The sequence below is a fragment of the Vigna unguiculata genome, chromosome 11 (genome assembly GCF_037176805.1).
Source record: "Vigna unguiculata cultivar grain cowpea cultivar isolate G323 ecotype 2 chromosome 11, ASM3717680v1, whole genome shotgun sequence".
Taxonomy (NCBI): domain Eukaryota; kingdom Viridiplantae; phylum Streptophyta; class Magnoliopsida; order Fabales; family Fabaceae; genus Vigna; species Vigna unguiculata.
This window is the reverse complement of record NC_140802.1, coordinates 11,785,058-11,803,064: the sequence shown is the minus strand read 5'-3', so window position 1 is coordinate 11,803,064 and position 18,007 is coordinate 11,785,058. Positions and strand designations below refer to the sequence as shown.

The 18,007-nt window shown below is 31.3% G+C and overlaps 2 protein-coding genes across 3 annotated transcripts; one reads left to right on the top strand and one right to left on the bottom strand.

The window, feature by feature from the left end:
* Positions 1–2,964: 2,964 nt before the first annotated feature.
* On the bottom strand, positions 2,965–3,453 carry LOC114170170 (uncharacterized). The gene has a single exon (XM_028055653.1). The coding sequence runs from the start codon at positions 3,451–3,453 to the stop codon at positions 2,965–2,967; it is 489 nt and encodes a 162-aa protein (XP_027911454.1).
* A 3,947-nt stretch (positions 3,454–7,400) lies between these two features.
* Positions 7,401–14,281, top strand: LOC114168586 (phosphoesterase). Of its 2 annotated transcripts, none has more exons than XM_085668562.1 (11): positions 7,401–7,865; positions 9,386–9,442; positions 9,613–9,684; positions 10,852–10,923; positions 11,074–11,130; positions 11,293–11,369; positions 11,552–11,633; positions 11,748–11,864; positions 13,491–13,627; positions 13,753–13,888; positions 14,066–14,281. In XM_085668562.1, exons 1-10 carry the CDS (start codon positions 7,524–7,526, stop codon positions 13,838–13,840), a joined length of 1,101 nt encoding a protein of 366 aa, XP_085524688.1. In that variant the 5' UTR covers positions 7,401–7,523; the 3' UTR covers positions 13,841–13,888; positions 14,066–14,281. The 2 variants fall into 2 exon arrangements, with proteins under 2 accessions (XP_085524688.1, XP_085524687.1); XM_085668561.1 differs by having other exon boundaries at positions 7,403–7,865; positions 13,753–13,822.
* Positions 14,282–18,007: the final 3,726 nt, after the last annotated feature.

Here is an 18,007-nt window from a genome sequence, read left to right as displayed (position 1 = left end):
AGTCGATCAGCTGTGTGAGGTGCGGGAACATAAATGAACCTATAAATTAAGCAATATTTTGTAAGACATATAATCTTTCTAGAGGTGCATAAAAAAAATTACTGGAAAATTTATAAATTAAAAAAGGTGTACCTCAAAATTATATTTTGCAATGTCCAATTGTCATCAATATAGTGAGCTGTGATAGACATATACCCTTTCTTTTGATTGCTTGCAGTCCACATATCCGATGTAATTGCTATTCTTCCTTTATTTGTATCTATCAACTTCATAACAACTTGTTTTTCATGTTCATAGATGTCGAGTATCTCTTTCTTTATCGTATTTCGTGAAGGAAGTTGAAATAATGGTTGAATTGTTGTCACGAATCTAATAAAACCAATATGGTCCACTATTGACAATGGATATTCATGCAATATAATCATTGTTGCAAGTTCCCTCTTGGCATTTTCTTCATTATAAGCTCCACAAGCCAATTCCTTTTTGCCACTTGAAATCTTAGAAAAAAGTGTTTTTTGTCCCCCTTTTCCTTTTGCTAAAGCCTTCTTTTGAATACATATGTTTGTATGATGGTGCAAGAGCTTTGTTCCATTCTTTGTTTCTCCACCAAGCAGTTTCTTGCAATAGTTACATTTAGCTTTGTATTTTCCATCAACTTTTATCTTTTCAAAGTGTTCCCACACAACACTTTTCAATTTCCCTTTCTCAGGCTCTACTTGTGTTGTTGAATGTATTTCATCATGAACTTCTGAAGGTGTTTGCGTAGATGGATTCAATGGAGATTGACTGTCATTATTGGAACTTTGAAAGGGAGTTGGTTGTTGTGAACACTGTGTTGGACTTGGTACCTGCAAATCTTGATCTCCTGTGCTCATTTTCTCTAGAAACTAACATACGTAACAAAAAAAATCAAACAAAGTAAAAAGGTTAATTTCTTTTTTAACAAAATATAAAAGGAAAACCAATAATCAAGTTTAAAAATATTTCAAATATTTTTTATACTATTAAAAATTTATATTATACCACTTAAACGAAATAGCACAAATAACAAAATTAAATTAATAATAATTCAAATTTAAACATAGATTCTTCATCTTTTGATCTTGAATTAAATTAAGGATTTATGCAATTGAGCACTTAAAATTGAGAATTAAACATTATCATGAAACAAAAAATAAATAATAAATAAAATTATCATAAAGGAGTAAAGATAATTAAATGTGTGACCCAAATTTGAGAATATCCATTTGAACATAACATAACGGAAAAAAAAATGTATAATTAAGATTATGATAAAAGGAAAAGTACCTTGAAGATCTGCTTAAACCTTAAAGAACAAGCCAAACAATTAAAAGAGAGTAAAAAAGTGTATAACCAAAGTAACAAAAAGAAGAGCTACAAAATAAGAGTCAAACATTTTCATGAAAATAAATAAATAAATAAAGATAATCAAATGTGTAACCTAAAAATTATTTCATAGAATGAAATTGAGGAACACCTATTTGAACATAACCATGTACAGAGAGTAAAAATTATGTAATAAGAAGAAGAAAAATTACCTTCAAAATTAAATCTTGAAAAACAAACTAGACAATTGAGAGAGTAAACAAAGTGTATAACAAAAAACAAAGAGAATGAGAAATATGTTATATATATATATATATATATATATATATATATATATATATATATATATATATATATATTATATTATATTATATTATATATTATATTACTATGTATATATATATTATATGTGTGGATATCTTATGTTTATATATATATATAATTATTTATATATATTATATTATATTATATATTATATTATTATTACTATGTATATATATTATATGTGTGGATATCTTATGTTTATATATATATATATATATATATATATATATATATATATATATTTTTATAGATATATATTTATTTTAAGTATATATTATATTATATTATATAATAATATAAATATAATAATATATATTATATTATTATGTATATATATTATATGTATATGCGTAGATATTTTATGCTTTTATATATATATATATATATATATATATATATATATATATTTCTTTTAAATTTTTATAAATTTGTAATGTTATAAATTTGTTTATAAAAGATCTCACTAGTTAAATGATTAATTTGTTTTATACGTATATATTATATATATTATATTATATTATTATGTATATATATTATATGTATATTATATTATATTATATTATATTACATGTATATGTGTAAATATATATATATATATATATATATATATATATAAGTATATTTTATTTATATGTATATATACTATATTATATTATATTATATTATATTATATTATATTTTATGTGTAAATATATTATTTATTTATATATATTTTTTAGATTATTTAATAAATTATAAATAGTTTAGTAATTTAAGCGGGGACGGGTATTTGGGCGGGTATATATATATCCCCATCCCCATCCCCAGTTGAAAATTTCAGGTATTACCCATACCCATACCCATACCCAGTCAAAGCGGGGATTCCCCGTCAAAACGGGGACGGGTTCGGGTGATACCCACGGGCACGGGTTTATTTGCCATCTCTAATCCCCTCCTTGCCTCCACCCTACCGATCAAACACATGCACACCAACAAACTATGACATGATTCATGTTAATTCACACATACATACAAGCTTAAACCATGCTTCCGCACTCATAATATATTGGTAAAATAAAACACAATTAAAATATCACACTAATGGCACATCAAGACTCGAACTTAAGTCCTCTCAAGAGAACTAAGTACTCTCAACCACTTGAGCTAGTACTATTTCTTATATAAGACTTGTCAAGAAATTCTCTTAGGTTATTCTCAACCCACAATTACTTGTACTTTATTAGTTATTATTTATATGAATTTACTGGGTCTTACATTCCCTCCATCTTAAAAAAAAATTCGTCATCGAAAATTTCACTTACCAGGAAATAAATATGGGTATGATTCCTTCATGAGATCCTTTATCTCCCACATTGCTTCCTGCATTGCTTCATCCCAAAGAACCTTTACCGTTCGGATCTCCTTCCCTCTCAACTTCTTGACCTTAGAGTCCACTATCCTTATCGGGTTCACGTCTAACATCAGATCATCCCTGATTTGGACATCATCTGCCTCTAGCACATGCGTGGGATCTACAATGTATTTCCGTAATTGGGACACGTGAAACACATTGTGCAAGTTTGCCAGGTGTGGTGGCAACGTGATCTCATATGCTACATGTCCGATTATCCTGTTGATCTGATATGGCCCTATAAACTTCGGTGTCAACTTTCTGGATTTGATCGCACTCCCAATACCCGTGGTCGGGATAACCTTGAGGAACACATGATCCCCCTCCTTAAACTCTAGCGACCTCCTCCTTTTGTCTACATACGACTTTTGCCTACTCTGCGTCACACACATCTGATCTTGAATCAATTTGACCTTCTCCGTCGTTTGTTGTAATAGTTCTGGTCCAATAGTCACTGACTCTCCATCCTGATACTAACAGAGCGGTGTTCTACACCTTCTTCCATACAATGCCTCATACGGTGTCATTCCAATGCTTGAGTTGTAACTGTTGTTGCATGTGAATTCCACCAAAGGAAGTACTTCACTCCAACCACCCAAGTGATCCAATACACACGCCCTTAGCAAGTCTTCTAGTGACCGAATTGTTCTCTCCAATTGACCATCCGTTTGGGGATGATAGGCAGAACTCATTCTCAATTAGGTCCCTAGTGTTGCTTGCAAAGATTGCCAAAACCGTGAAGTGAATCTCGGATCACGATCTGACACTATACTTGCTAAAACCCCATGCAATCTTACAATCTCTCGAATATATAACTCTGCAAGTTTATCCATTGACATCCTAAGATTGATTGGTAAGAAATGAGCACACTTCGTGAGTCGATCAACTATCACCCAAATTGTATCATGTTCCTTTACAAATGCTTGTGGCTGGAATGTGTATTGGAAGAGTTGAGACTAGAATACAAGAAACCTGTACAACTGCAGGTAGATAATAAGTCTACAATAGACTTATCCAGGAACTCACAGAAAAAGCAAGCATATTGAGACCAAATATCATTTCTTGAGAGATCAAGTTATGAAGAAAAAGATTGAATTGATACACTACAACACAAAAGAACATATTGCGAACATCTTTACAAAGCCTTTGAGACAACAATGATTTAAGAAGCTTAGAAATATGCTAGGTCTAATGCAGTTAAACAATTTGGATTAAGGAGGAGTGTTATTGTATAATCCAAATTATGTTGTGTAACTAATTGTATTATACAATTAGTAATTTTTCCCTTTCCATTAGGGGTGGGCATGGATTGGATATTTAATGATCCAATCCACATCCATTTTATATCCAAATAATTGAATTAGATTTTTGACCCAAATCTATTTTTTTAGCAAAAGTAGTTTGGATTTTTTTAGAATCTAGATCCAAATATTTGGATCAAGATTTAAATCTAATCCAAATATTTGGATCAAGTTTAAAATCCAGAATTCATTTTTAATAAAAGAAATTTAAATTGAATTTCTTAAAACTTGTGTCATTAAGGCCCGAATGACTCGGATGAGATCGACGATCCGGACGGACCCGACAACCCGGACGATCAAGACTGACCCGATGACCCGAACGGGCTCGACAACCCGAATGGGCCGGACAATCCGAACGGGCCCGAAAACACAAACAGGCTCGACGACGCGAACAGGCTGGACGACCCGAATGGGACCAACGACCCGAACGGATAAGTCCAAATAGTCAGGCCCAATCGGGTAGTCGGGCACGTTCGAATCGTGCGACCGTCTGGGTCGTCAGGTACGTCAAAGTCGTCAGGTATGTCAAGGTCATCAGGCCCGTCTGAGTCGTCGGGCCCATCCGGGTCGTAGGGTCCATCCAGGACGTCGAGCCCGTCTAGGTCGTAGGGCCCGTCCGGGTCGTAGGGCTCATTCGTGTCATCGTGTCATCCGGATCGTAAGGCCCGTGTAGGTCGTCAGGCTCATCCGGGTCGCCAGGCCTGTCAGGGTCGTCCAAGTTGTCATGTCCGTCTGGATCGTCGGGCCCATTCGGGTCGTCCGGCCCGTTCGTGTCGTCGTGCCCATCCGGGTCGTAAGGCCCGTGTAGGTTGTTAGACCCATCCTGGTCGTCGGGCCCGTACGGGTCTTCGGGCCAGTCCGGGTCGTCAGGCCCATCCGGGTCGTCGGGCCCGTACGGGTCTTCGGGCCCGTACGGGTCATCGGGCCATCTGGGTCGTCAGGCCCATCCAGGTCGTCGGGCCCGTACGAGTCTTCGGGCCCGTCCGGGTCATTGGATCGTCTGGGTCGTCAGGCCCATCCGGGTCGTCGTGCCTGTCCGGGTCGCCAGGTCGTCCGGCCCATCCGGGTCTTCGGGCCCGTTCAGGTTGTCAGGCCTGTTCAGGTTTTTGGGCCTGCCTGACTCGTTCGAGTCTTTGGGCTGCCTGACCTGTTTTCGTCATTGGTTCTGCCTGGTCCGTTCGGGTTTTCGGGTCCGCGTGACTCATCAGGTCATTGGGCCTGATCGACTCGTTCGGTTTGTCGGGCCCGCCTATCTCGTTCATATCTTTAGGCCCGCCCAACCTCTTATGATTGTCGAGCTTGTTCGATCCGTATAGGTCGTCGAGCAAGGCCCATCCAAGTCTGAATTTAGTATAGTTCCTCTCAACCTTTAGTCTAACCCAACTAAAAATTTAAATTGAAAATTTGGATTGGATTTTTTGGATTATCCATATTTAAAAATCTTGATTTATAAAATGGATATCCAATCCATAAGATATATAAAATGTAAATTAGATTGGAATCCATATCCATTAAATGGATTTTAAATGGATTAGATTTTTAATAAAATGGATTATAAATGGAATGGATTGGAGTAAAAGTGGATTGAATCAAGAAAATTAAATTTTTTGCCCACCCCTACTTTCCATTCTATCTTGTATATAAATTTTTATACATATCCTTTAATAGTTAACGGGAATACGTCTCAATTCTCAATCCTCTGCTTTGCCTCCCTTTCTCTCTTCATTCTGTTTGCACCAACATTATTTGACTACCCTATAATGGACTTACATTACCATTTATTTTTCATATAAATTTGAAATTTATACATTTTATTTTTCATATAACTTTGTAATTTATGCACTTTCTCTTATATTATTTTTACTTAAAATTATGGATTAAATATAAAATATAAATATAAATGTTATATTTAACTAAATGTATATAAATATTAAGTTTTTAACTTACTAAAATAATATATCATAAGAAAGGTAGATAAAGAGATTAACCTCTGCTAGTTTTAGTATGATAGAAATGAGATCCGGAAATGTTACTCCTAATTTAGAAGTTATTTCCAATTAGGATAAGAATTATTTCTATTGCTCTTGGCTATATTCTTCTATTATCAATCTCTCGTGAAAAATAAACAAAAAGAAAATAAAAATTAAGAGAATCTTTTCTTTATAAATGGTCTTAATAATTACTCTAAGAGTCATCATTATTTTTTTTAATATTCACTCTATAACCCTATAAATTAATATTTTATTAAGAAAAGTTCTCGCAAAGGATATATATTTAGTAAATAATTGTGCAAAGATAATCGCAATGAGCAAAGATACTCTAACACATGCTTTCAAACTTTTAACACTTTGACAATTTTTTATATTAATTTTGATCAATAAAGGAGATTTTTTTCCACATTTATTATTTTAAAATTATCCTTTCAATAATTCTTTTCAAAATTAAAATAATTATTTTGTTAGTTTTATCAAAATATTTTTAAATTAAAATAATTATTTTATCAATTTTATCATTTTTTAAATTTACCTTTATTTTTAATTTGAATTTTTTTTAACTTAACCATTTTTTAATTATAAAATTAATTATGAAATAAATAAAAGCTATTTATAATAAAGTTACAAAAATATTTATATTTAGTTTCATAATTACAATAATAACATCAATAATATTTATATCTATACATAAAAATATTTTCTTTTTGTGTCCATATTTATGTTTTAAATTTAATTTATGAATAAAAAATTATTTAAATTAAAATAATTATTTTATCAATTTTACTAATTTTATGAATTAAAATTATTATTCTCTCAATTTTATAGTGTTTTCTTAAATTTAACTTTAACTCTCTTTTTTTTTTCATTTGACCGTTTTTTTATGTGTTTCCGTTTGATTTGATCGTTTTTTTTTTTCGCTGGTATTCAATAATTTAATTTAAGTTTTAATTTAATATCTTAATTTCATATTTTATTATTAATCACAATTTCCAAATCCATGTAATTATAAAACCGGGTGTCAAAATAACTTTCTCCCGTTGCAATCCTCTTAATCAAGTGAAACCTAATTGGCGCGAAATTTATTACTTCTTACCCTATTCTGTTTCATGTTTTCTCCCAATTTTTCTCACTCAAAAATCTGCTTCCTAACTGCAATGGAGCCCTTCAATGCTGCGATTCCCTAATTTCTTCTCCGCCGTCAACGTCGGTCGCTCTAAACTCCCTCCATTTCTTCTATCCGTTTCAGCCGCCGCATCTCCGTCGGGGAACAGAAACCCGCCGCCGCTCCTGATGGCGCCGCGCGATTCGATGGTGGCGGAGTACGCGAAATCTAACCGGTCGTTGTGCAAGGCGTGCTCGAAAGCCATCGGAGGAAAGACCCTGAGGTTGGCTTTGGTCTCCAAGGGTTCTCCATACGACGTCGTCAAATGGCACCACCTCCATTGCTTCCCTGTAGCCTCTCATTCTCCTCCCTCTCCTCAGGCAATCAAAGGCTTTTCAACCTTGAAGGTTTCCCGTCTCTTCTCTTGTTTTTTTCTCTTTCAGACAGTTCGCTTTACTTTTCTTTTCTTTGTTTAATAATGAAGTTACATAAACACCTGTTAGGAGTACCATGATAGTAGAATGAACTACTTTGAGTGATACTCTTTCACTTAGTGGATTAGTATTTTTGGGTTGGACTCTCCTCTTGGATATAAGTCCTAATCATTGTTGTTTTCATTGAGATTTAGGTGACAAAAAAACTTACCTGTAGGCTGGATTAAGGTGGAAACAGTATACCCATAGGTAGGTGAAGCCGTCAAAGAAACAAAGACTGCAATTGGGTGAAGCCGCTGTGGACTTCCTTCTTTATAAGGGAGTAACAATGTTAGGAGTCCTACATTAAGTATAATGAACTGCTTGATATAGTACTCTCTTAAGTAATAAACCAATCTCTTGGGTTAAACTCTTTTCTGTAATTATATATAGTAACAACATCCCTCACATTTCATGACAATGAACAGACTTCTTATATTTGTTAATCCTACCCTAACTCCTTTAGATTAGAATTTGCAAACTTAAGTTTGGGTTAAAGCAAATGCAACTCAACACTTGCATGTACAAAACTGAGTTTCTAAACTAATTTTAGGGGGCTAATATACTCTTGAGAATAAGCCAAACATGTCTTGAGATTGAGCTTACTTTTCAAAAGGAGTTTGTATTATCCCAAACTGAAAACCAAACAGTCTTAATTGTTTGAAAAATGTTCCACTATACTAATTTCCTTAATTTTTGAAAAATATTTTGCCATTTCTCTTGTAACAGAAGATGCTTATGGGAGTTTGTGTAATCTTGTGAAACTTTAGTGACGTTATTGTAATTTACTCTTTTTTTTTTTCAAAAAAAAATCATAAGAATGAAGATTGTTTTTGTTATTAGAAATGTTAATTCCACATATTGGAGAGATACGTTTCCTTTTTAATAGTGTGCATGATTATTAACGCCAAAGATGTGGGTGATCCCATACAAGATGTTAATTATACATTTTCAAATATATATTTTTTTTGTAGAAAAATCAGAAAGGCTATTAAAAGACACCCTTTATTATTGGTTTATTTATTGTTTTGAATTTGTTAAAAAAATGACAAGATTATGACATTTCCCATTTATCTAAGGAAACATTGTTTGTGATTTTGTAATTTTTAAATAGTAAGGAGTGTATTAGAACGAGTTAGTTATGGAGTGTGTTCCTGAGACTCTTAAACTAGAATTTATTAAAATTCATTAAAAGTAAGACTTGTGTGACAATTTTTATTAAAGCTTAAGTTGTTTCATGCCATTAATTTGGTATCACTTGGAGAATTGGAGTTGATGGCTTTTATCGTTTGAAGAAATTTTGACATTTTAGATTAGTTAAATAGATAGTATTATAACCAGTAGACTTTAATCTGTTTAATCTCTTGACTGCATGTTGAAGCTTTAGCGGAGCTTTTCATGACTTTCTTTTTTAAAAGTTATGTTTTTTTGTTTGTATTATTTTATCTATGCAGAGTAGTGACCAGGAAGCTCTGATAAAATTATTTGCTGAAAATGGCAAGTCTGAAGAGGTGATAACTCAATTTGATTGAAGTATTTCTCTTTTAATTTGGATTTTTGTTCTATATCTTATTGTTTTAACATGTCTGTAATTGTAGTAGCATTATGAATAAAAAATATCTTCTGAATTTTGACCTAATTTAACTACTCTCTCTGGTTGTGTTTTGCACTTATTTAATAGGTTTGTAAAGCAACAGAAGATGTAGAAAATGAACTTCAAGAGACTGAGGAACGTGATTCAAAGAGAAAAAAGGTAAGCACACAAACTGTGAAAGAGATTGTATCTTAAAAAGAGAGAGTGGAGGGTGGTTTTAATGCTTCCTGTTAAGAAGGTTTTCAAAATTTTGCCTAAAATAGTGTGTTTAGTATTTCCTTCTTGGGTGTGATATAGTTATATGCAATCCATTATCTTTTTTATGCCATTCTAGATCTCTTAATCTTGAATAAAGGTACTGTAACGAATATTAGAATTGAGGATTTGATGAAGAAATGTGTTTCTAATTTTTTTTTTTGTAATTATATGTAAAGGAGTGTTTCTTGATATTCTTAATTTTGCCTGTCACGAATGTATACAGTTGAGCTTAAAGACATTCAGTGTAGGTTTAGATTATTTTCCAGGATTTATTTATGGTGCTCCATGAAGGAAAAATGGACTGGTGGCCCAAGTTGTTAGAATGTATTATTGGTTTAATGAATAGCTGGGATGTGAAACTTGTAATTAAGGGCTTAATTTACCAATATATTGTCAGAATTGTTTGAGTTCGTTGAATTGGTTAGCTTGTTAGAAAAGGTTAACTTATGCATTGTATCACCTATTTGACCTAGGTGTTGGTTGCTCATTACTTCTCTGTTTATCTTTGATGTAAGAGTTTCTATAAATGAATGAATTAGTTAAGAGATGAAATAATCTCTCTTAACCTTTTGTATTTGTTTTAACTTGTCTGGAGTAGTAGTATTATGAATAAAAAAAAATTCTAATGAAGGACTATTTTTTATGTAGTCTATCTTAAAAGCAAGTCATTTAATTGGACTCTATAAGTGCTGAAAAGATATGGGGTTGACAAGATTTTGGAATTGTTACTCGCACGGTGATGTGATTGTCTTCACCACTGTCCTTTAGGAAAGAGCACAAACTCATGGTGCTAGAGAGGCTTCTAGGGTTTCTAGAGTCTGTAGAATAAGTAATAAAGGACTAATTTGTAACTTTAAAACATTGACAATAAATATTTAAATACTAAAATAATAGTGTTACCTGCTACATCTGGTTAATATGAGTATTTACCTGTGATCCTAAGTTCACTTGGGATTATCACCACCTTATGATCCTGTTTTCCAATTTCTATTTTTCTCGGTGAAAGGCCTTATCTCTGCCAAGATTGTATTGTTAATTCTCTTTGTTCTTAATGGTTATTGCTCACAGTTGTGGACACCTGATGTTAAAGCTGCGGTGAGCATTAAATTTTCAGTTTCTGATGTCAACAGCAAATACAAGGTAAGGTTATACTCTTTTCTGTCTCTTTTTTTTTTTCGCGATGGCTCTAATGTCGGATTATCAATGTTATGCTTACAATTTTCTTTACTATTTTGATCTATTTTAATGTCTTTTTCATCTCGTGTTTGATTAAATTATTTCCTGATTCAGGATGCTACCCTTCTACCAAAATGGAAGGTATTCCAAACAGTCATATTTCTGGAACGGGTGAGATTAATAGTCGTGGTTTTCATTTGGTTGTATGTACTTTAGACAACTATAACCTTGTGCAAGATGCCTAATTAAAAATTCATTAGGAACATACATATAAATGCATTCTGATATGCTTAGCTTACATGTTTCCCTTGTTCAATGTACAATAATTTACAGGATGATGGTCTGCGTGATTCAAGTAAAATTGCTGCATTTGATTTTGATGGATGTCTTGCAAAAACAGACGTGAAGAGGTATTTCTTCATATGAAGTCATGACTTGTGATTAATAATGCTGTTGGCTTTTGTGGATCTATGGATTGGATATATTTTATCAAAATTGTTCTTTCAAACTGATATTATTGTTGTTGTTGATGTTGTGAGTTGGCATACATAATGCGTTTCTGATTATTAAGAAATTTATCCTTTTCATTTAGAGTGGGTGCAAATGAATGGACCCTCATGCATTCGTCAATTCCTGATAAACTACAGAGCCTATACAATGATGGCTACAAATTGGTGTGTCCCCAATTTTGGTGAAAAATACTTGATATTTACTGTGAATATTTGGTGGACTTTGGAACTTCTCTATGAAACTTACAGTTTGCATACTCTCGCTTTTGTTTTCTATAGGTAATTTTCACCAATGAATCCAATATTGAACGTTGGAAGAATAAGAGGCAAGTGGCTGTGGACTCAAAAGTTGGACGTCTGAATAATTTTATTGAGAGAGTGAAGGTTCCAGTTCAGGTGAGTTTTTTGGCACAACAGATGTATCTTCTGGTATTAACAATTTAATTATGTATTATTTGTTTTGCTAGTTGACTTAAAATACATTTACAGTGTTTTCCATTTCTGGACTTAGGATTACTTGATTGAGAAGTTCTTATTAGTGAAACAAAAGCGAGGTGATGTTAAAATTACAGTGTTTTCCATTTGGGGACATAGGATTACGTGATTGAGATTGATTTTTCCAGTGAAACAAAAGCAAGGTGATTTTTAAAATTAGAGATGCTGTCTTTTTGCGTAATAGGTAAATATTTTTTTCTTTTTCTACCGGATAGGTAGGAATAGGCAATTAGGTTTATAGTATGAATGTATGTTTGATTTACTAAAAAATAAGAAACAGCGCACTGAGCATGAAAAAATGTGCCTTACCTTTTTTGTTTTAAAAATAGTCTAAAGTACAGGACAAAACACAGGTGAAGGGGATAAACCGGTGAATATTTCCATGCACTAATCCCGGTGAGAAAATCTATGCACAGCATAAGGGTTATTACAATAAATTGTGCGTTGTTTTATCTGTACTTCTACTTATCAAAACATAATGGCAATATATAGTTGTGTAGTCCTGTGTGCATGGAATAATAACACAACGACAATTCCTACTTGTTTGTGTTTCGTCCCTCAGTATACCTCAAAAGCACTCTTAAAGTTGGCAGTTCTTCAAACTTTGAAATATTCAATCTGTCCTGTGACATCCTTTCTTATCTTTAAACAGTAAAATATCTTTGTCATTGGCAACAAAGAAATTTCTCTTAAATTGTATTCTTTAGTGGAATTTAAAACTTATTATTTGTAAGTATTATATCATCATATTTTAATTTTTCAGGTTAAATAGTAATCAGATTTGATAATGTTATTAACTTACACCAGTATTGTGATCCCTTTTTGGGAAATTTTATTCTAAATTAGTTTGTTTGGTGTTATTTAAAGTGAAACATTTGTCAGTACTAATATCTTCCTAGTAACGTTGTTTTTCGTTTCTTCCTCCAACAGTCAAGTAAATAAAATTTTACCGCCACTTTTAAGGTGATATAGTTTTAAATTAAAGTGGTTATCCATAAAGAAGTTAAGTTGGTATCTTTGACATTTTTACTGCCTTTTACTGTTTGCCATTCAAGGGATTTCTTCGTCAATCCAATCATGTCCATGCTAGTAGTTCTTCTATTCACGGCCACAGATATTCAAATTGAAATTTGAACCTTTTGCATCTTTGTATTATTACTGGACATTAACTTTTTCGACCTATGAAAATTTAAGTCAAAGGTCTCACTATCATTGGGTGGTTTGGAGGTAGCAAATTGCCGGTTTCATTCCTTATTTAACAAGAGTAATAATGGCATATAACTCTTTTAAGTTGGGTGTATCCATACACCTTGTACAAGTTATCATTGGATCATAACATAATAGATAAACATTAATTATAGTCCAGATCTCGTAAGGTGGACGGATGCACCCTAATTTATACTGTGTATTTTGGAGTTCTTCTATGTAACACATACTATCGTGGTAAAATCAAGACTTTGTAGCTCATTCGCTTTCAAAAATATTTAGGCAATGCACAAGAAGCTGATTCAGTATTTATCTGTACAGGTTTTTATAGCTTGTGGGGTTGGTCTGAAATCAGGAGCAGACAAAAAGAATGAAGATGCTTTTCGCAAACCCAAACCAGGGATGTGGCATCTTATGGAGCAGCACTTCAACTCTGACATTGTCATTGATATGGATCAGTTATTTTTTCTTCCATTCAGTAGTTCAATTGATGCTATGTTTTTTTTATTCCTTTTTTTCGAATAGTACCATATTTTATCCATGAAGTGATGATAATCTTAAAGATTCATTATCAATGTTGTAGATCCTTTTATGTCGGTGATGCAGCCGGGAGAAAATCAGATCACAGTGATGCAGATATTAAATTTGCAGAGGTAGTCGGACTATTTTAGCCATCAAAACCATTTAGAAAATGGTTGGCTTTTATGATTAAATCTTGTGTGAGCGCTTTTTTCTCTCTGATTAGTTTTGAAATCTATGGGTGTTTACTTCATCCAGTTGTGAATATTTTACATCAAGTTTGTACTTAATCTTATTTTACTGTTTGATTTAGAAATTGCTTTTCAAACTTTGCATGTTTTTTGTCTAATCTATTTATTTATTTTCAATGATTTCAGGCCATTGGTTTAAAATTTTACCTCCCCGAAGACTACTTTGCTTGAGTATCTAATTATGTCACTGGTTCATATGAAGATTGTGGTGTTGTGGACTTAAGGTGCTTTATTGTATGAAAGTTACATTACCAAGTGGAAGTGTATGCAACAGAAAGGATGTAAATGGATTTTATGGATCATGGACTAATTTGTGGGCAATCCCATGTTTTTGTTCTTCAATACACTATTTTATGTCCGAGTACCTTTATTCATTTTAAAATAGATATAACTTCGTTGTGGGGATAAAAAAATAAAATAAAAGGCAGGTGACTTTTTTTAATCTTTATATTTCAAGCAAAGGGTAATGTACGAAAACAAATGAAGTATTAGAAGAATTAAAGTTAATAACGACAGTATAAATTATAGTTGGATTCAATGTATTGTTAATCCTTTATGTTTTAGTATGAATGTGAATCTAAGTTCGTCAAAATTAAAGTTTGATTAGAATGATAGTCCGTTATGATGCATCGATATTTTAATTTGGGTAATGTATCCGTCTGACACATATCATGTTTAATACTTTATGATACTTTAATGATACTTATCAATGAAGTATGTAATTTATAAAGTCTTTGTACACTCCAATCAAATCTTTGAATAATGACCAATTTAAGTGACAAAAAATAATTAGTTATTATATAACCAAATTGACAACTAAAATAGTTTTAAAAAATTATAATTAGTTACTAAATTGATAATCGGAATAGTTTTAATTATGAATTAGTGTTTAAATTGATCACTAACATTAGTTACTAGGTATTGGTCACCAAAATAATTGGTCTCTAATTAGAAAATTTTGATTCACACATTAACAAACATATATTTATTATATTTGTAAGAATTATTGTATACTTTTCAATATTCATATATCACGTATCTAGCACGTATTGTATCCTATTATTTTGAAAATAAACGTATCGACGTATTGGATACGTGTTGTATCTGATACACGTATCGTATCTGTGCATCAATGATAGTCCAGCTTACAAATTTAGTGAAAACAACAAAAATTAGGATTTAGGAAAATGTGGGTTAGTCCGGTTTGTCCTGCTCTAGACTCGTGCGAACTTTGGTTCGATCTGCTTGACCCACTCACGTTGCTATCCTTAAAACAAATACACACCATGCTGCATTATAAACTATGTACTTACATAGTATTATTTTACTTGTTGTTTTGCTCTTGTAACTCAGACTTCATGGATGTATTCCTCTTGACAATAGGAACTGTGACTAGGATGGCAAAACGGTCCATCTCAGCCTGTTTTAGACCGTCTCGCATTAAAAAATGAGTGTACTTTCTTGACCTGTCTCGTCCTGCAGGTTGGCCTGCGAGCTAACATGCATTTGTGATGAGCAAAATAACAACTTTTTTATTTTCCCATAATGATTTATATTCATTTTCTGTCGAACTCATTCCAATTAGTATAACTAATCAAAGATAAGAAATAATAGCAGCGAAGATTATAGCTAAAGTACAAGTTGGTCGAATCACAATCGAATCATAGCACTTGGGTTGCTACACTCTTAAGTAGAAAGAGTTGCGCCTTGACTAATAGTTATAACTTTTAGCCTAGTGGTAAGCACTCGATCCAACAATTGGTACAAGTGATGAAAGATGTGGAGATTGAAAATGAAGAATATTTAATTTTGTAAACGAGCTACCGTGATAAATACACAATAGACACAATGTTTCCCTAATTAACATGAAATGTAATATATCTAACAATTATATTATTATATTAAGTTAGTTTAAAATATTTTTTTTAAACTTGAAAATACAATTTTTCACTTTTGTACTTCCTTTTTCTTCTTTTTTTGGCATCTCTCTTCCATAGCTCTATCTCATTCTCACCTCTCATTTCTAACTCAATTTTCAACCTCAATCTTTCATTATTTTCAAACTCAAGTTTCACTACATTGAAATTGAGGATTTAAGGACCATTTTGGACCGAACAATTTTTTTTTTTGAGTAAGTTCATTTCTACCTTTGTGTTTTGAAGCAATCTATTTTTCTTTTACATGTGGTTTAGGGTTTAGGGTAAAATATTTTTTTCTTTCGTAAGAGGGAGGTTTGCGATGAAGATAAAAAAAAAATGCATCTACATCAACTAAACTTGAGAAATTTCATGAGTTCAAGATTTGAAGAAAAGAAAAAATAACTCTCTAAAGTTCATAGAATTACATATAATGAATTTGAAAATTCTTTAACAAGTAGTATGATAGCTTAGATTGAAAGGAATATTGCAACAAGTTTTAAATCTGATTCAATTATTGAAGATTTCAAGTCTTTTAAAGAAAGCAGATGAGCACATTGACTAAAAGTAATCTTTGACATTTAATGATAGTTTTTTATGATTATTTTATGATATCATAATGATAATAATCATATTTTTTTTTGTATTTTATTATTATGTGTGCTTATTTTGAGTAGAAGCAATGAAGAGAGAAAATAAATATATTTTTTAATAAAAAAATAATCTATATATAAAAAATATAGTTTGACACTCTTAATCTCTTTGTTTAAGTTTATTTTTATATATTTAGCTTGATGAAAGTAAACTCCATGAAAAAATTAGAATATTGTAGTTCTTGTAAAAAAAATATTAATGTTTGATAATTATAATATTTTATTAACAAAATTTAAACTCTCAGTTGATATATCATGAAAAAACAATTAATAGAGGCGTACACCAAAATCAATTTTTTAATCTATGTTTGTTTTTTTATCACTGTTATTATTTTATTATGAATTTCATAAATACTTTGTTTAATAAAAATATTAAAAAAATAATTTATCACAATTTACATGTTTAAGTTTTATAGTTAAAAGAATATTCATATTAACTCATTTAATATTTTTAAATGTTACTTAAATTATTATCATTAACTTTTGTACATTTTAATTTTAAAAGAAGCTTTCATCCTTCAATATTCGAATGAAAAGAAGACATTCAATTAATTCACTATTGACATTAGTGACATTGACATTGACTATTAGTCTATCGGATTTTGACCAAAAGTGAGTAATATAATTTTGAGATCATTAGATTCGATCATTAGTATAATGCTTCAAAAAAATGACTTCAATAACTAAATAATTTGATCATTAGTATACTGCTTCAAAATATGTGAAGAAGTAGAATCTATCTTGTTTTCATCAATAATTTCCTTTTCATCACTTTTGAACCATGAATTTATTCTTTTATTCTTTAACAATATAGCTTTTTTAAAATAATATTAAAAAATATTTCATCATAATCTAATAAAAAATTGAGACACATAATTATTAAAAGAAAAATGTATTAGAGTCAAGTCACAATTAAAAATCGGTTATGAAAAACACATAATACATTATTTTTTTTCTATATTCATAAAAAATGAATACATAAAAAGCTCATGAGATAAAAAGATAATGTTTTATTATAAAGTGATACAAGAGACAAGAAAGGAAGAGGATAAATGAGAAATTAGAGCAAAAATAATGAGTTTGTATCTAACTTTTTTTCCTTTAAAAACAAAAAGAAAACATATGAGAGCGAGAGATGATTACAAAATGTGAAAAACTAAAAAGACAATGAGAAGGAAAATAAAAATTATATTAATAAATATTTTGTTTAATTACTCTTTTGATTCATGTTTTCGTTTAAAAATGTTAAGCTGGTTCTCTAGTTATTTTTTAGTCTCAATTTGGTCCCGATTTTTAAAAAATTGATGCAATTTGGTCTTTTACGATAAATTTCGTTAAATTTCTTGAAACAGATCAACGACTTTTTCATTAAAATTGAATCTCTTAATATGGATGATTTGCTTTCTTGGTGTAATTAACATAAATCTAGTATCAATTTTTGGCCAAAAACAAGGAGCAAATGTAAGGCTCAATTATTTTATGCTTTTATTTTTAAGGGC